At 48.0% G+C, this 19,313-nt stretch overlaps 1 protein-coding gene across 1 annotated transcript; it reads right to left on the minus strand.

Moving 5' to 3' along the window:
• Positions 1–255: 255 nt before the first annotated feature.
• On the minus strand, positions 256–13,975 carry ELP6 (elongator acetyltransferase complex subunit 6). The gene is made up of 7 exons (XM_042927515.1): positions 13,845–13,975; positions 11,678–11,756; positions 10,385–10,455; positions 7,421–7,539; positions 5,810–6,011; positions 3,368–3,514; positions 256–1,509 (listed from the first exon to the last, which is right to left on the minus strand). Exons 1-7 carry the CDS (start codon positions 13,896–13,898, stop codon positions 1,381–1,383), a joined length of 801 nt encoding a protein of 266 aa, XP_042783449.1. The 5' UTR covers positions 13,899–13,975; the 3' UTR covers positions 256–1,380.
• Positions 13,976–19,313: the final 5,338 nt, after the last annotated feature.

Here is a 19,313-nt window from a genome sequence, read left to right on the forward strand (position 1 = left end):
AACTAAAATTTCATTATCCCTCACTTTCCTAGGCCCCTTCCCTGCTTTATTTTTTGTTTGTTTGTTTGTTTATTTATTTATTTATTTTGAGAGAGAGAGAGAGAGAGAGAGAGAGAAAGTGCAAGTGGGGAAGGAGCAGAGAGAGAGGGAAAGAGAGAATCCCAAGCAGGCACTGCACTGTCAGCAAGGAGCCTTGTTGCAGGGCTTGAACTCCCAAACCATGAGATTATGACTGAGCTGCAGTCGGACGCTTAACTGACTGAGCCACCCAGGCGTTCCTGTTTTAGTTTTTTAAGTTTTCTTTTTCTATGATTTGAGGGGAGGAGTGATAAATTGTTTCCTCTTATGAAGACTACAAAATGTGGAAAAGTTACAATTAAACAACAGGTATGAAATTTCCTTAGTCCCTGCAGTGTTATTTTTTTCATTTTATTTACTTTTAATTTTAAAAATAATTCATTGTGGTACAACAAAATGTACCCAGTTTAAGGGAATACCCCCGGTGTCTACTGAGGTGATCTTGACCGACGGGCAGAGTGTGGTAAGTTGGCATCTATGGGACGCTGGGGCAAGTGCTCACCTCTTCAGTCTTTACAGGTAAGGGAGGCAGCAACTTGCCAAGGCCCTATCCCACCTGGTGGCAAGAACGCTCCTTATGCCTGTCACCAAGGCCATGAAGCCTCATGTGACCAAGGCCGCGGTTTCATGACACCTGGGTCAGGGACCACACAACCAGGAGGCTGTGAACCGGGTAGGGAGCCTGCCCCTGGTTTCCTTGAGGGTCAGTCAGCAAGTGTGGACTTCAGAGTTAGGCTCCACTATCTACAGCCTGCTCTACAACCGTGAGCGTGTTTCCAAACCTCTTTAAGCCGGTTTTCTTACTGGACTGAAGGAAAAATACCTTTGCTGGATGAAGGTGAAAATTAAATGAGACAATCCATCGTGAGGAAGCCATGATGTAGGACTCGCCTTACCACAGCCTTAATTACCCAAGTTGTCACCTCGTATGCCTGACACCCAGGACTGTCCTCTGGCTGGCACAGTTATACCTTCTCTGGCTCTGAAAGGCTCAAAAGCCAAAAATGGGCAGTTGAGGCTAAAGTGTATTTAATGAAAGGCTCCTGGGATGACTTTCACCTGGTTTCAATATGTGGCATCTCTCTCAGCAGAGGCCGGGTTGCAATTCCTTATGTGTTTTCGGAATAGGGCCCTGGGCAACAAAGGCATACTGTCACAGAGCCATTCCATGGCGCCGGGTCACAGTGGTGGCAATCCAGGCTGAAATACCACTTCAAAGGTGTGCAGATCCATTCCCACTCGTTGTTTCATCTTTCACATCTGAAAACAGTCCAAGGTAGCTACATTTGCCCCTCAATCAGGTCACAGAACAGCAGGAGACATTCCTTTGGCAAAAAAGGACACGCTCTTGTCCTGTATCTTGTACTGGTAAGTGAGGCTCCGATCCCGCTGGGTTGTGGGCTGTGATGGCGTCCTCCAGAGGATCCTCAGCTACAGTGACAAGAAGCAGGATGAGAGAGAAGCAGCCCCCAAGTTACCTGCTCCATTATGAACCCTACCTGCCTCCCCTGTAACCTGCAACTAAGACCCCTAAGTTGAGATCACAGTCATGTGCCATGCAGCCAGGGGCTGGCTTCTAAAACAAAGCTTATGACCAGCTAACTAAAACTAAAGGTTTCCCCTTCATTACAGTAGTGATATTTGCTCACTACAGAAAGTGTGAAACAGAAAGAAAAAGAAAAAAAGCTCCCCAGATACAAACCCTTAAAGTATTTTTATGTGTTCTCTTTTGCTCTTTTCCCTAGGCATGGTTTTATATCTGTTGGCTACAATAATTGGGAAAATCGACTCATTAAAATCAGTACATCCAATTCAGAGGCTCAGGAAGGCTAGACGTTTATTCTTATTCTGATGATATCTCAATGCCAGACATGCTAGAATGCTCAGGGGGACTGGCCTCAGAGCCAGGACACAAGCTTCCTGGCAGGACCCTCTCCTCATGCCATGCTCATGAACACGACCAACACAGCATTTCTGAGCTTGCTCCTTTGTTTCATTTTCTATAGCTACCCCTGAATGACTCTGAGCCAAAACTCCCACCCACCTCTAATGTGCCAAGAGTGGTCAACATCAAGTTAACCTGGAAGCCATGACAGCTTTGGGGGATGATTCCAAAAGAGAAGTTCCAGGGGCACATGGGTGGCTCATTCAGTTAAGCGTCAAACTCTGGGTTTCGGCTCAGGTTATGATCTTGCAGTTCATGGGATCCAGCCCCACACTGGGGTCTGCACTGATAGCACAGAGCCTATTTGGGATTCTCTCTCTCCCTCTGTCTCTGCCCCTCCCCTACTTGCACTTCTCTCTCTCTCTCAAAATAAATACACATTTAAAAAAAAAAAAAAGTTCCAGAAGGCACAGAAGCATGGTAGCCCCTTGGGAGGGGTAGAACCTGACCTTCCTCTAAGGCAGGGCTCTCAGCTTCTGCCTGAGTTCTCAAATATTTCGGTCAGAGGCAAGAGTGGGGCAGCAACAACCCCAGCCATGGGCATGGTCCCCCCACATTTGTATTTTATTTATTATTATTACTTTTTAAAATTTTTAATGTTTATTTATTTTTTAGAGAAAGACAGAGTGTGAGCAGGGGAGGGGCAGAATCTGAAGCAGGCTGGAGGCTCTGAGCTGTCAGCACAGAGCCTGACACGGGGCTCGAACTCACGAACTGAGAGATCATGACCTGAACTGATGTCGGAAGTTTAACTGACTCCTCCACATTTGTATTTTAAAAGGAGCAGCACTGGGGTGCCTGGGTGGCTCAGTTGGTTAAGTGTCTGACTTCGGCTCAGGTCATGATTTGTGGCTCGTGAGTTTGAGCCCCACATTGGGCTCCATGCTAACAGTGAGGAGCCTACTTGGGAATTTGCTCTCTCTCCCTCTCTCTCTCTGCCCCTCACCTGCATAGACACTCTCTCTCAAAATAAACAAACTTAAAAAAAATAAATTAATTAAAATAAAATTAAAAAATAAAAGCAGCAGCACTGACCTGAGTATACAAAGCCTGCTGTGGTCCTGCAGAGGCATTCTGCTATTTGATAGCAGGGCCCCTGCATTCTGTTCCAGAAGGCAATCTGGTCTCCTTTTTAGGAGCTCCACTTTGGTCACAAACGGGACCACCATGGAACACCTGAACAGGTACATGAGGCTAGCACCATCTGGAACAGACTCTAATTTGGGTTCTCACAACTTCCGAGGTTTTCCTTCCGTCCGAAGAAACACCCCAACCAGACAACCCCCAGGGCCTGACACTATCCCACACACAGTCTAGGCTCAGGCCTAGTGAGGCCCTGCGCACCTGCCCATGCACGTCCCTGCAGAAGCCAGTGGGCAGCCCCTCAGCCCGCAGGATCAGGTGGCTCTGGTGGCTAAGGCCGTTCAAAAGGATGTTGTTCTCCTCGTCCTCGGTGTCTCCACTGTCGTGCACCAGGGCTACTATGTTTCCCTGCAACAGAGATGGAAGATGAAAATCGTTCCTCCAGACAGGGTCACCAGGGAGTACTGGGCTTTCAGTGCCTCCACTCCCCTGCATGTCCTCGCCCAGAGCAGCCTCTGGCTGCCACTGCAACCACCCCCTCCGTGGAAGGACCCTTGCTGTGCTCTAGGGTCCTAATTCCAATCACCTGCTGGACAGTCTCACCAGCACATCCAACCTATACTGCCAGCTCAATCCCTCTTAAACCAAGCTCAGCTCAGTCTGTGGTCCTCATTGTTAGCAAAAAGTGCCACCTTTCTGCTAGGCACCAATTCATCCAGTCAGCAGCTCCTGAGTGCACAGCACGTGTCAGACACCACAGTGGGGATAAGAGGGGACCGGTATGGACCCTGGAGACAGAAAGATACTAACAACACAGGACACAAAGCCAGGAGAAAGGGGAGCATGGGGGGCTAGGGGAGCCCAGGGAAGAGGCGTCACGTCTGGCCCGGAGGGGAGGGTGACGTGGTGTGCACACCTGAGCCGAGTCAGAAGAGCAAGTAGGAGTTACCCAACCAGAACCAGAGGGGAAGGCTGACCCACTGAAGGGGATACCTTGAAGAGTAAGTCCTATCAAAGGGATACCATCCAGTTAAAAAGGATGAAGCAGATCTGTCTATTCTGGTTTTGGGCAATGGACATCAAAAGACACCGTGCATTATGAAATGAGAAAAAAGGCAGGCTACCAGTAATGTGAAAAAAAATGCAGAAACACATACACATAAAACATGTTCATAATTGAACACACTCTCCAGAATACACACGTTAGGAAAAAGATCATTACTTTTTATTAAAGTACTCTTTATGCTATTTACTTATTTTTAAAAAAATCTTAACATTTTTATTCACTTTAGAGAGACAGAGAGAGACAGAGTGCAAGCAGGAGAGGGGCAGAGAGACAGGGAGGACACAGAATCCGAAGCAGGCTCCAGGCTCTGAGCTGTCAGCACAGCGCCTGATGCGGGGCTCAAACCCAAGAACTGTGAGATCATGACCCGAGCCGAAGTCGGCTGCCCAACCAACTGAACCACCCAGGTGCCCCTATTTTTTCTTTTTTAAACCATTCCCAAGTTTTGCTTTTTCAGCTAAAAGAGGTTTGTTTTGTTTGTTTGTTTGTTTGTTTGTTTTAATGTTTATTTATTTTTGAGACAGAGAGAGACAGAGCATGAACGGGGGAGGGTCAGAGAGAAGGAGACACAGAATCCAAAACAGGCTCCAGGCTCCGAGCTGTCAGCACAGAGCCCGACGCGGGGCCTGAACTCACGGACCGCGAGATCGTGACCCGAGCCGAAGTTGGCCGCTCAACCGACTGAGCCACCCAGGCGCCCCTAAAAGAGGTTTTTTTAACCAAATGAGGGAGGTAGTGGGCACTTGCACTTAGTAAAGCAGGCTAAGCTGCAGGAGCTGTGCCCGCTTCACTGTCACCGAGCCGTGCCCTCCACGCCCCTTCCACTCTCTCCTCCTTCCATTCTTTCCCCATCACCTGGTTCCCACCCCGTGCCTGTAGCCACACAGTCCCAGGAGCTCCCCTAGACACAGCTGCCAGGTAAGCTCTTGCACATGGGAGGTGCTCAGCGTGCAGTGCTGGGTATATGCACCCTGGTTGACTCCATTGGCTCATCCCAACCGCCCAGCACCCTCGGCTTGACCACACCGTGCTAAGGGCCGCAGGTCCCTCCCAGGGGCGCCATCGCACGCTGAAGAGCTGCCACTGGGGGCCAGACGCTGCATGGGAGTGTTGTAAGCTTCATGTCACTTAACTCTTGCAGCTTGGTTCCTGCGAGGTGGGCACCACAGCCATTCCTATTTTATAGGTGGGTCTACTATCACTATTTAACTATTATGGTAAAATCCCCATTTTTGCCTCATAATTTGACAATAAAAGTTACATCCTGTACTTGTACTGCATCTCACAATTTTTAATGCAGTTTATATCTCAACTGATCTTCAAAACACACCCAGAGTGATAATGACTTGTCCCAGGACACAAGGCAATGGGTGGCAGAGTTGGGATGGCCGTGGTACCACACACAACTGGTCCCATTTGAGACAGTACTGGTCTATCTTTTAATTTTGAGGGCTTTATTTTTTTAGCAGTGGCAAGTAGGGGAGGGAAGGATGGCAGACCAAAAGATTTCTGGGCCTCCCAGGGTAAAGCCAAACCCCCAAATAAGCAAAAAAGATCACTGCAAGCAAGGGAGGTATGGGCCTGTCTGGGCCTATGGAGATCACAGGCAGGAGCACGGAGAGCAGACGGGTCGGTACCTTTCGTTCCCAGCACACGGTGGCCCTGCAGTAGTGGATGAAGTCCAATACAGCCACCGCACCCATGCCCAGGCTCAGCAGCACACTGAGGTCGTCCACCAGCAGCACTGGGCACCTCCACGCAGCCTCTCCATCATCCACGGGCTTCAGAGCCTCCCGCACAAACTCGTACAGTGGCTGCAGGTTCTCAGCATTGGCCTCCCTGGAACATCAAGCGAGAGTCACCAAAGAGTTCCCTCTGTCTACAAATGTTTATCTGGGACCAAGCAGCACCACGGGAAAGGGCTGGGGGAGGCAGAGAACTGGATCACAGTCCTTGGCACTAAGGGGTTCATGATCTGGTTGGAAAGAAAAGGCATGCGTGCATATACAAGCAAGCTGTACTTCAAATATTCCTTGAGGCCTAGTAGGTACAAAGCACTGTGCTAGAAACTGGGGTACACAAAAATAAACAGCCTCCTGGGTCCTTAAGAGACACCATGCAGCCAGCCCCTCAACCCAAGAGCTTAAGGCATTAGAAGATTAATCTGGATTCGGCAGGCAGAAGAGGTCTTTCCAGGAGGTCATAATGGGTGCAAAAAGCTAAATAGCCATTCAGGTGACCTGGTGGTGAGAACCAAGGTCTAAGGGCAGTTTGTGTACCTACTGGATTCCACCTATTTCTAAAGAAGCTGGCCCAGCTACCTCCATCTCTCCAATGACTACCTTGGCAGTCACTTCCCAGCAAGAGAGGCTCAAAAAGCAGCAGAGCACAGGGCCCAGGCACCTGCTCACACTCCAGGTCTGCGGCCCACTAACAGCAAGGACAACAACTTCCCACAACCTGGGGTCAGGTGTCACCAGGCCCATCACTCAGACGAAGGCACCCAGGTTCAGAGATGCTAAAAGCTATGTGAGAGATCACACACACAGGGTCAGGGCACAGGGCCTTCTGACTCCACACTGCCTTCCAGCCACTGCAAAAGGTGGCATCTGAGAGAGGGGGCAGCAGGGAGAGTTCCCATACGGACTCCTCTGTGGTGAAGGAAGAACAGGTGGGGAGTCTGCACAGAGCTATGTTTGTGGCTGACACTCATAAAAGACAAAAAGCAGGAAAACCAATCTCAAAATAGCAAACCGGGGTCACCAAACTTTTCTTAAAAGGCCAACAGTAATATTTCAGGCTTGTGGGTCAAATGATCTCTGTCTCAACTACTCAACTGTGCTATGGGAGAGAACAGCCAGGGACAATATGCAAACAAATGAATGCAGCTATTCCAATAAAACTTTATTTACAAAAACAGGTAGCTAGCCATGGCCCATAGTGTGCCGATCCCTGTATCAACCCCAAAACAGAATAAAGGTGTGTGCTAGGGCTCTGAGCAAGGTTAGAAAAACATACCGTTCTGCCATACTCCCAGCAAATAATGCTTTCCGTAGCTTTGGGGTCAGCCATATACCCTCTGGCCCATGGTAAGAGCCAAGAGCTTTCCAATAATGCTGTAACACCAGGGAAATGGCTACCTCTGAAAGCCAGCGCTGTCCCCCAACCCATGCACAGGAGGAATCACCCAGCAAAGCTGGTCTGGGTCCACCTACCAGCCTTCTGGGCTGGGCTGCAGGCTGACTGACCTGAGGAACTGCAAGGGGTGTGGCTCAGCCTGAGCCCGGAAGAAAACATCCACCGAAGACTTAAGACCTTCTAGGAACACAAGCTGCCCGCACTCCCGTGCCACAGTCAGGCTGACACCCTAAACACAACACAGAGGAGAGTGAATTACTGTGCCTTGCAGAGGAACCCCTCACAAAGGCTGGACTCCAGCTCACAAAAAGGTACAGGACACATTCTAAGCCCTGCAAATGTGTACCTGTACACCTTTGTATGGGGCCCACGCCTTCTTTCCACTGCGTGGTCCCAACCCACGATCCCCAAGGTTTTGAGGTGAGCCTCTACATTTACCACTTTTTAAAAAACTGACATTTTTGTTTATATGCTCATTTTTGTGATTACTCAATACTTGGTTCTGATTTGTAGTAGTATTACAAATACACATATTTATAAAATTAAGTATATTTAGAAACAATAATAATGACAATAAAATGGTGGGAGAATGACCAAGGTCTGAAAAATGCTGGTGAAGGAGACAGGGACAGATTTTAACTTTGAATTTCACAAACCCTCTTGTTTACACATCAGTGGCACAGGACCTCAGAGTTGCTCTGAGGCTTTCAAATAACATAACTCAGAGATTGGAGTTGCCAGGCTGCCTAGAATACAGGAAGACCGCGTTACCAGCAAGTTCTCCTTCTCTTCCCTCTACCTCTGAGGAAGCACTCCCATGAGAGTTAGGACAATACGAGCTCTTGATGCACTAGTTCAGAGCTCAGCAAACTTTTTTTGCAAAGGGCGAGACAATCTATGTTGCAATACTCTGTGGAGTCGCACACGATTCATAAACAAATGGCAGTGGCTGCACTCTGTCTAGCCCTCCTCTAGACCAGAGCTTTTTTAAAACTTATTTTCTAGAAAATTTTTAAAGTTTTAAATTTTTATTTTGAGAGAGAGCATGAACAGGGGAGGGGCAGAAAGAGATGGAGAGAGAGAGAGAATCCCAAGCAGGCTCCACACTGTCAGCGCAGGCCTGGTGCGGGGCTCAACATCACAAATCATCAGATCATGACCTGAGATGAAACCAAGACTCTGACACTTAACCGACTGAGCCACCAGGCACCTCTAGACCAGAACTTCTTAATATGGCTCTTTATAAACTACCCAATTAAGAATCTTTTTCTTATGAAACACCCAGTTAAAATGAAGATCCCTGAGCACCATTCCAAACCTCCAGAATCAGAAGCTTTGCAGGCAAGGCCCAAGAATCTGCATTTCAACAAACACCCAAGAACAGACACAATCTAAATCTGCAACTCACTGCTCTCTCTGTGCAGAAATAGGTCACGTGGAACTCTTAAAGATTCCTCATGCCCCTAGACCAGGTCTCAACTGTTCATTTATACCCCAGTGTCCTCCGCTATGCAGCACCATGAGCTCCACAGCCACCCCTGGCAGAGAGAAAGACTCCTGTTCACCTTTGCTCTTGCTCATGACAATTCTACTAATGGCAGTTCAATAATACGCCAAGAGTATGGAGGCTCACACTCATGGACTTCACGTGCCCTGTACCATGTCTGTCATTCCTGCTGTGCTGATGATTCAAAGGCAACAGAAGAAGTAGCCAATCTGGACATGAGAGTACACAGCTTTCTCACCCAGAGACACTGATGCGAGGGCCATAGAAACATGCTTCACAGACCTGGAATGCACGTGTGTTCTTGACATGACTGCTCTCCCTGAGCTCATGCTCTGACCTCTACCACAGGAGGTCTTCCTAATCTGCAAAGGATGGGAAAGAGTCTACCCTCCTCCCATTCTCTCATTTGTTTCTCCCCATCAGAGTGACATCAGGCAGTGTAATGGCCCAATAGGAAGACTGGCATTTCAGTAGTCACTGCTAATGGGTGGTCTGGTTCTTTCCCTCTCTGAGGCTAGCCTATTAAAAACAAAACAAGGGGCACCTGGGTGGCTCAGTCAGTTAAGCGTCCAACTGTTGGTTTCAGCTCAGGTCATGATCTCACAGTCTGTGGGTTCAAGCCCTACATTGGGCTCTGTGCTGACGTGCAGAGCCTGCTTGGGATTCTCTCTCTGTCCCTCTCTCTCTGACCCCCCCATGCTCTCTCTTTCTGTCTCTCTCTCAAAGATAAATTAATTAAATAAATTTTTTTTTTTAAATAATAATAGGGGTGCCTGGGTGGCTCAGTCGGTTGAGCGTCCAACTTCGGCTCAGGTCATGATCTCACAGCTTGTGAGTTCGAGCCCTGTGTCAGGCTCTGTGCTGACAGCTCAGAGCCTGGAGCCTGCTTCAGATTCTGTGTCTCCCTCTCTTTCTGCCCCAACCCACTTGCATTCTGTCTCTGTCTCTCTCAAGAATAAATAAACATTAAAAAAAATTTTTTTTTAATTTTTAAATAATAAATAAATAAAAACAAAACTAACAAACAAAAACTACTAAGCCCACCTGGTCACTGGTCACAGGTGATGGCCTAGACTAGGCCAGAAGGTTCACCAGACTCTTGGCCATCTTATTCGTGCCTGCCTACATCTGACAACATGAAAGGCAGGCCGAGATGAGGTAAGGAGCAGGTCACAAAAGCACCTCTCTCCACCTTTGAGTACTAAGCCGTAGACTTAGGGAGAAACAGTAGGAGGCACTCAACTTGGTGGTAGACCAAGCTGTGGGTCTCCAACCCAGCAGAACTAAGATTAAAGCCCACAGTGAGAAGGAGAAAATCTTAACTGGTCCAGAGTCAGTAGAGCTAGGTTTGATTAATTAACAACTGATTTGGTTCTATAAATTCTAAATGAGTAAAACAGGTAGAGATGCTGCCTTAGCTTTTCAGATAAGGGTTTCAGAACTCCATGATTTCCTCAGTCCCTCCCTTGCTAAGTTCTCTACAACCCAACCAGGGGAGCCCAGCCTTGGCCCCACTCACACCTGCATGACCCACATACTCTGCACCACAGAGGTCTACAATATTTACCAACTTCTGTCCCACGATATTGTAGTGACTGAAGGACTGGATCAGTGCCACAAAGCAGACTTTACAATTAGCTAGAAAACAAAATAAACAGATTTTTAATAAAGTCTCTATGTATAATCAGTCTCATATACTTTGTACCTCTAGAAAATAAAGCTCTGACTTTATTGGGTCTATAGACCCAAGAGGGCTTGCAACCAGACATCCCCAATTTGATTCTAAGCTGCACTTTTTTTCATATATAATAATTATACCTATTTCATTGATCCTGAAATGTACTTCTTCAGTTATGTGTATCAATAGGTACCTTGTTTTGTTCTATTGTAAATAAACTGTGGTTTTTAAAAAGTAATACTTTTCTGTTTGTACAGAAATACAACTTTTTTTTTAACAACTCACTTTTTTAAAAACTGGTCTTATATCCAAGAAATTATAAGTGGAACACAAAGAAACTCTAGCTACCTTAATGAACATAATTAGTTCTAATATTTTATCTATAGATTCTCTTCCTCTTTCAATCCTGACAATAATATCATCTGGAAAAGAAAACAACTTTCAAAGCTGTAAACGATTACAACTAAGAGTGCCAAAGGTGTACCCTCTATTCTGGCCTGGCTCAGTAGGGGCTCACGGAGAATCAGCTAATAAATGAGTCTTTTTTTTCATTTGGCTGTTTTCTTCTTCTAATCCATTTTCATATGTAAACCGCAGTGGCCCCACAGTTTTCCTATGTTCTTTAGGAAGCATCTACTTCCAGGGCAACATGTCAATGGGTCCAGAGCCCAAAGACTTCAAGATACACAAGGACTGGGGGGCGCCTGGGTGGCTCAGTCGGTTGAGCATCTGACTTCTGCTCAGGTCATGATCTCACAGCTCATGGGTTCGAACCCTGCTTCGGGCTCTGTGCTGACAGCTCGGAGCCTGGAGCCTGCTTTGGATTCTGTGTCTCCCTCTCTCTCTGCCCCTCCCCTGCTCATGCTCTGTTTCTCTCTCTCAAAAATAAATCAAAATGTTTAAAAAAAAAAGAGAGAGATACATAAAGACTGAGGAGCAACTAAATCAGGAGGCCACACGAGGATCTCAGTGAGACCATGCCTGCACACTGGGTGGAGAAGGGAAGATAGGAGCACATACCACCCTTTGGCAGGGATGAGCAGGGAACAAGATGGTCAAGTAACCTGTTACCTAATAAACAGCCATCTGGCTACCCAAACACCTAAGACCTAGTTAGTTAATACCATTCCCATTGCTTTTAGCCTTAGGTTTCTTTTTCTATAGCACCAATGAGTCGTATACCTTTGAGGTAGAAGGAGAGAAAGTGATGCACAAGGAAGCTGCCATCTGTGTTGGCATCACAGAGTAGAGTCAGTTTCCCCTACGAGTTAAGAGGAACACAAAAAGGTGAATTAGACTCCCTGGAAAGAGGTCAGTACATACACACACACACACACACACACACACACACACACACACTACCAGAAAGAAGAAAGTAAGTCAAAACTATGAAAAAAACAAAAGTTAGAGTGATTGTTATTAAAGTCACTCATTACGGACAATCGTATCTCAGCTTCCACTTTCCCAAGGCAAAGAGAGAATAAAAACCCTTCTCTTCCTCATTCACCTTGGTAACTGAGGGACCGGTCTTGGAAGAACTAGAGAAGGTTTTACCATTAGAATCCAACAAAAATCACAGCCTGCTAAGACTGGAATGGAGCTCCAAAAAAGTAGTATGATCCAACTTCCTTCCTATTTTTTTTTAAGTTTATTTATTTTTGAGAGAGAAAAAGGGAGCATGAGCCAGGGAGGGGCAGAGAGAGAGAAAGAATCCCAAGCAGGCTTTGAGTTATCAGCACTGAGCCCAACGAGGGGCTTGAACTCACTACTGGTAAGATGGTGACCTGACCCAAAATCAAGAGTGGGAGGCTTACCCAAATGAGCCACCTAGGCGCCTCCCTATTTTTAATTCCGATACCAAATCTGTACAATAGGGTGGGAGAGAGGGAAGAGTAGTTGTTGACAGAGAATTCCAATAACAAAATTCTCATCCCAATGGCCCTAGACACTGCTTCAGGAAAAGCTCTGATCATGGAGAGTTCTGGAAAGACCTCTAAAGATGGTCTCCACAGTGGCTGACTGCCTTGCTGCAGCCACCTCTAGTTCCTTTTCAGTGATAGGGAAGGTCGCAATCAAATGGTATCAGACACGACACTTCTGTACTGTTGTGACTTTTTTTTCACTTATAAAATATGAAAGATCGCACCATCAGACCTTGAGGGTTACCTCCAGGGCTGTCATTTCCTGGTGCCCACTTTGATCTTCCATTCCTTCACTCTGGCCTTGGGCTGAGCACTTTGGAGGTGCCAGCAGTAATTAGCAAGGTCACCAGAAACATCTTCAGGCTTGAGCAACTGAAATCCACAAGGGTCTACTTAAAACTATAATTTGCCTGACACGCCGGGGGGGGGGGGGGGGGGGGGGGGGAGGGGGGGGGGGAGTCATAAAAAGGCCTGATTGAGGGGCGCCTGAGTGGTTCAGTCGGTTAAGCATCCAACTTCAGCTCAGATCATGATCTCGCGATCTGTGAGTTGGAGCCCTGAATCGGCTTTATTCTGACAGCTCAGAGCCTGGAGCCTGCTTGGAATTCTTTGTCTGTCTGTCTGTCTCTCTCTCTCTGCCCATCCCCTGCTCGCACTCTGGCTCTCTCTCTAAAATAAATAACATTTAAAATTTTTTCATAAATAAGCAAGCAAGCAAGCCTGATCGATACACACGATGTCTTGGCCGCCTGGAGTTTACCATTTCCTTAGGAAATGGTATTTTATACCATTGTCTAATGGTTATAAAATGAACCAGGTAAATTCCTGAAAGAAATAACCCCTGGGTTAAAATAAAAAATTTCGGGATGCCCCAAAGTACGGAAAGAAGGAAAGAGTGGCGAGGCTGCTATGCCTCAGGCAGACTTGATACAAGCCAACGCTGGCTGAAGGCAGTTTGGAACAGCACTATTAAAGACCAAGAGGAGGAAGAGGAAAAGCAGGAGGAGCAGCATTCACTGCGGAGTACTGAGGGGCCAGAGAGAGACCGAGGACGATTAAGAAGCTGGTCTCAAGTGAAGGGTGGAGAATCAAACTCTCAGGCAACCTCCTCTAGACGCCGGGCCCCCCACCCCAGTGAGAACGCACAGGGCCCCCCCGTACCCGTCTGTGTACGTAAGCCGATGCATAGTCGGCCAACCTTCCTGGGCACTTTCAAGGATACACAAGCCTTTGAGAAGACGCCCACCTCCCGCAGGCTCCAGGGCGGAGCCCAGTCCCCGGGGCGGCCATCCCTGGACTACAACTCCCAGGCGCTTCATGCCCGCGGAGGTCGTGCCTCTCCCACGAGTCCGCGTGCGCTTCATCCGGGTATACGGTCTTCCGCCACGCTCCGGGATCCGCCCCCTTCCCACCGCGCGACGCCTTACCTGCTCCGCCCTGTCAGGAGTGGTGTTGAGAAGGTTATTGAGTTCAGGGAACATTCCGAGCTCTGAGGATGAGACTTCCCGGACCGGGAGCTGGGGCTGCGGCGGCGGGGAATACGAAGAGCTACACACCAGTCGAGCCCGCGCGAGGAAAGCGCGCACGCGCAACGCCGCTTCGAGGAGCCGTCGCAGCCAATCAGCCAAACGCCTGGATCTGGGCTGCTGCCGGCGCACGCGCGAGGGCGGGCATCCGGCTGGGGTGGTGGATGGTACGGGTCTTGTGGCGCTTTTTCTGAGGGTCCTAGGTGCTGGTGCTTTGCTCCTTCACTTGGCCTCGCTCTCTCCCCAACGCTGGGATTTGGGGCAATGCAGTTCGCCCCTCCACACGTGCCTGTCGAGCACCTGCTGTGTGTCCCCCACTGCTCAAAGCTAGGGCTACATAGGGAACGAGATGCGTGAGGATGCCTGCCCTTTCTCGCAAACACAATGAACACAGAATTGTACTTTGAAAAGTTTTTGGAAAAAGAACACAAAACATGAACATTGTCCAAGCCACAAGTTACTAGACATCCTCTCCCCAACCTGAGGACTATGGCTTCTTTACCAGTCCCAGGTTTAGCCTCACTCTAGTTGGCCTCCCTGTAGATGAAATCTATTCAGATTATAGAATTATCCCCACTTTCTGACAGCATCCTTTCCCAAACCCTCCTCCCAGTCATCTAACAAGTCCAAATCCTGTAATTATGTTCTAACACTCTTAATGATATATCCCACGATTTCCCATGATATGCATTCTCTTTTACAGCAATGAATAACAAACCAAACTTTTCAACAATAGATCAATTTCTGGTGGTTGTTGCCTGGAAAGAATTGACATGATTTCTAGCAGCCAAATTTCAACTTTAGAAAACAGTTTCTCAGTAAGAAAGCAGGAGTCACTCAGAGAAATAGGATACTATCAGACTAGCAGCTGCCGTATTGAGAGAAACACTGTTTCTGGTTACAGCTGGTTTTATCTGTGTTGATGATGAACAGCTGGACAGGTTAATGTCCTTATTTGAATCTCCACACCAGATGGCAGAAGGGCTGGGATTTTTGTCTCTCATTTTAAGTCTCATTTCCTCAGTGCCTAAAAGATTGCCAGGCACATGGCAGGTGCTCATTTTGAAGTAATGAGTGTATTTTTCTGTAACCATGGGCTGTCTTTTCACTTTCTTGGTGGTTCCTTTGAAGCAAAAAAGTTTTTAGCTTAAAAAAATTTTTTTTAATGTTTATTTGTATTAGAGAGAGAGAGAGAGAGAGACACTGTGTGAGCAGGGAAAGGGCAGAGAAACACAGAGACTGAATCTGAAGCTGACTCCAGGATCTGAGCTGTAAGCACAGAGCCCAACACAGGGCTCAAACTCACCAGCCATGAGATCATGACCTGAGTCCAACACTTAACCGACTGAGCCATCCAGGTGCCCCATTTTTAGCTTTGATAATATCTAATTTATCTTCTTTTTTCTTTGTTTCCATGGGCTTTTGGTGTCATCTAAGAATCCATTGCAGAATCCAAGGTCACGAAAATTTACCCTTGTGTTGTCTTCTAAGTATTTTCTAGGTTTATCTCTCACACTTAGGTCATTGATCTGTTTTTTTTTTATTTTTTTTTTTAACATTTATTTATTTTTGAGACAGAGAGAGACAGAGCATGAACGGGGGAGGGGCAGAGAGAGAGGGAGACACAGAATCGGAAGCAGGCTCCAGGCTCTGAGCCATCAGCCCAGAGCCTGACGCGGGGCTCGAACTCACGGACCGCAAGATCGTGACCTGAGCCGAAGTCGGATGCTCAACCGACTGAGCCACCCAGGCGCCCCGCTCTGTTTTGAGTTCATTTTTGTACATCGTGTAAGGTAAGGATCCCTTTAGCTGGGATTGTATAGGGACCGTGTTAAATCTGTAGATGGATTTGAAGAATATTGTCATCTTAACAATGTTAGGTTTTCCAATTCATGAGCATTGGAAATTTTTATATCTACTTAGATCTTTAATTTCCTTCAACGATGTTTTGTAGCTTTCAGAATATAAAGTTTGTACTTTTGTTAAATTTACTCCTTTTTTCTTTGTTATGCTATCGTGAATGGAATTTTTTCTTCATTTTTCATGTCGTTTATTGCAAATGTGTAAAAATACAATTGATTATGTATATTTAGCTGGTATCCTGCAACCTTGCTGATCTTGTTTATTCTAGTTTTTTTAAGTGGGTTCTTTAGGATTTTCTATGTATAAGATCCTGTCATCTACAAATAGAGATAGTTTTACTTCCTCTTTTCCAATCTGGATGCCTCTTATTTAATTTTCTTGCCTAAATGACCTAGCCAGAACCTCCAGTATGCTGTGGAATAGGAGAGGTGAGGTAAGACATCCTTGTTTTGTTACTGCTGTTAGTGCGAAAGCATCCAATCTTTCACTTCTGAGTATGATGTTAACTGTGGGTTTTTCATGGATTCCCTGAATCAGGTTGAGGAAATTCCCTTCTATTTCTAGCGTATTTAGTCTTCTTATTCTTTATGATGTTTCTTTCCCCAGCCATGGGCATTCCCTCACTTGCTGAGTACTTGAGGGTGACCCCTGCAGGTCTCAAGGATCTTTCTCTGTGCAACTCTCTCTTTGCTGGTACTCTGTCCTATCTACGAACTCAGGCAGCCTTGGTCTCCCCAGGCTCTTGGCTTCAACTTTTCAACTCAGGGAGTATTACACTTTAGTTCCTCCTCCCTGTCTGGAAATAAGACAGCTTGGACAATCACAGGGCTCACCTTGTTCTTTGCCCATTTCTGCAGGGTCACTGTCCTTTGTTGCCTGATGTCCAGTGTCTTTCAACTTGTTGTTGCATATATTTATATATGCCATCTTTTCTTTTTCTTTCTTCTTCCTCCCTTCTGTCCCTCCCTCTTCCTTCCTTCCTTCCTTCCTTCCTTCCTTCCTTCCTTCCTCCCTGTGTCAGCCTCAGTGTGGGTGACTGTGGGCTGTAGCAGTGGTGGGGACTTTTAGGAGCAGTGGGGGTGCAGGTGCCTGGGTTCTGTCCAGCAGCAGCCAAGTCCACAGCAACGCTTCCAGTGGCTCCATGGCTCCCATTGCTCCCCCTTTGTCTGTAGTCTTCTCACACTCTCTCTCCACCAGATATCCAGCTCTGTTTTGACCTACAGGCCTTCAGGTGTCCCATTTTCTTTCTGTGAGTTGGGACTTGCCCCCGCCCCCCATTCCCTTCCCTTCCCAGCATGATCCCATGACTGCCCTGGAACTCAGAGCCCTCTGGCAAGCACCCTCAGTGTTTTCACCTTGTTCTCCTCCTGAGAACAAGTGCCTGCTCTACAGCCTCCAGCCCTAGATACATTCTTCAGCCCCACTTCTCTGCTTCTAATCATCACTGGTAGAAAACATCACATGGCCCTTCCCCAGCCCCACTTCAAATACTGTTGCATCCACACCACAGTTTCCCTTTGCCCTCCTTTGTCTAAGTTGATGAAATGTTTCCACCAAGTGCTGCCTGACACCTCCACAATCAGATCCATGACAAAAGAGTTCTTATAACTGCAAGTTGAAGGTGAACCCACAGGCCCCATAGACTGCTGGCAAAAGCAAAGCAAAGCGGGAAGTGGGTGTGGGTAATCTCTAGCACATCCACCAGAGGGCAGCAGATACTGCCTAAAGATGCAGGGTAAACAAGGCCTGGGTGATCCTGAAACTTGCATTCCGGAGCATTTCCAGGGTGGGGGCGCTGACCGTCTTTAGCTCCCCTCTCTGGAAGCTCGGCAGTGGACTCTTCACGGGCTCTCCTGCTCCAGAATCGCCCTCCCTCGGTAATGTCCTTACTACCCTTACCAACCTCCACCTATCCATGGCGCCCTTCTTGCTCAGAGTAAAGGTGGGACTCTTCACGTGGCTTTGGAGCTGGCCCACTACTGCTCTGACTTCCTCTCCTGCTGCTCACTCACTTCAGCCTCGCGTTGCTTCAGTGGCCTCAGTGGCAAGCACACCCGGGATGTGTGCTTCTCTGTTTCCTGTCTGTAGGACTCTTCCTCTACATGTCTCAGCTTCTGCTTCCCTGATCTCCTTCAAATCTTTGCTCCACGAGGCCTTCCCTGAGCTCGGTCCATGTGGTAGACACGGAGCTTGCACTAGCCAGACTCCCTTTCCAGAAAGATCTTCAGGAAGAGCCATCACCAGATAACCTCCAGCTCTCAGATCCTCCAGGGTCCACCTGAGCTGCACAGAGCCTTCCCCGAGGTCACAGTCTTCCAGGGCAGCATCTGGTGACTGAGTGAGGCAGGGGCTATGGAACCTTGACCTTTCCAGCCTAGATGGGACACTCTGACAGACCAAACTTGCTCCAGAACTCCCCACTGAGGCTTTGTTGCCTTTGTACCAACCAAGCTCTCCTTCTCCCCTATCAGGCTGCCTCCCCCATCTTTTCATTGGCTTACCCAGGGCCCCTCCTCGCTAGGCTGGGTGGGGGCAGGGATTTTGTCTCTTTATTCATAGAATAAAGAAGAGTGCCTAGAAGAGTGCCTGCCTACAGCAGGTGCTACATAAATGTGATGGGGGAATGAATGGGACAAGGACCTGTGGTTTGTTTGCATAGCTGGAAGATGTGCTTTTGAGAAAGGTTGTAAAAGATGGAGGAGGAGAATTCTTAGCCTGGCTTCCCTAAAAGCTGAGCCGAGATGGCGTCACTTACAGGGAAGGGAAACCCGGAGCAGGGAGAGACAGAAGTGGGGGGACTGGGGCAGGGTTGTGTTGTCAAAATGCAGGGTCTGCTGGGAAAAGCATGCAGAGTGCACCTGCAGGACAGGTGACTGGAACCTTTTTCTATTGGTTTCCATCCCCACTGGTGGAGGGTCGCCCGGGAGTGCACACTGCCTGTACCCTTGAGCCCTCTGCAGAGCCTATTTGGGGTGAGGGGTGAACAGACAGAGGGAATCAAAGCTGACATGGAGGAATGTCTGTGAGGTGCTGTGTGACCGCTGAGGTGAAGGCAGGGGACTCAGAGGCCATGCTGGCCAGGAGGTGGGAGTGATGTCATCAGAATGTGACTAAGGAGGGCACAGAAGCCACAACACAGCTGCTGTAGAGGGGGTGAGACAGGAAGCCCACAGGGGCTGAGCTGGGCTTGGCAGTGAGGACCAGGAGAGGAGGAATCTGAAAATGCCATGCAGGCTGGAGAGGTGACAAGACTGAGGCAGGGGGAAAGGGATAAGGTGAGGGGGGAGGCATGGGTTTAAAATGAACATGTCTGAGGCCCCAGACATGGAGGTGGGCGTGTCCGGCAGCCTACATGGGAACCTGTGGCCCAGTTAGTGGTCTGGGTCAGAAACTAGGTGGGGGATCACCGCTGTTCTGGCTGGAGTGAGGAAGGGCCGTCTCTCTGGGCCTCCCCTTGGTCTTGTCTAAAATCCCAGTCTCTAAGGCTCCCTTTAGCTCCAGATGGCT

Source organism: Panthera leo, chromosome A2 (genome assembly GCF_018350215.1).
Source record: "Panthera leo isolate Ple1 chromosome A2, P.leo_Ple1_pat1.1, whole genome shotgun sequence".
In the NCBI taxonomy this organism is placed as follows: domain Eukaryota; kingdom Metazoa; phylum Chordata; class Mammalia; order Carnivora; family Felidae; genus Panthera; species Panthera leo.

Coding starts and splice junctions, on each gene's coding strand:
- ELP6 (XM_042927515.1), bottom strand. CDS start 13,898: ATGTTCCCTGAACTCAATAACCTTCTCAACACCACTCCTGACAGGGCG. Junction 7,540..10,384: donor ATATCGTGGGACAGAAGTTG/GTAAATATTGTA, acceptor TGTTGTGTTTAG/GGTGTCAGCCTGACTGTGGC. Junction 6,012..7,420: donor CACCCCTTGCAGTTCCTCAG/GTCAGTCAGCCT, acceptor TTGATGTTCCAG/GGAGGCCAATGCTGAGAACC.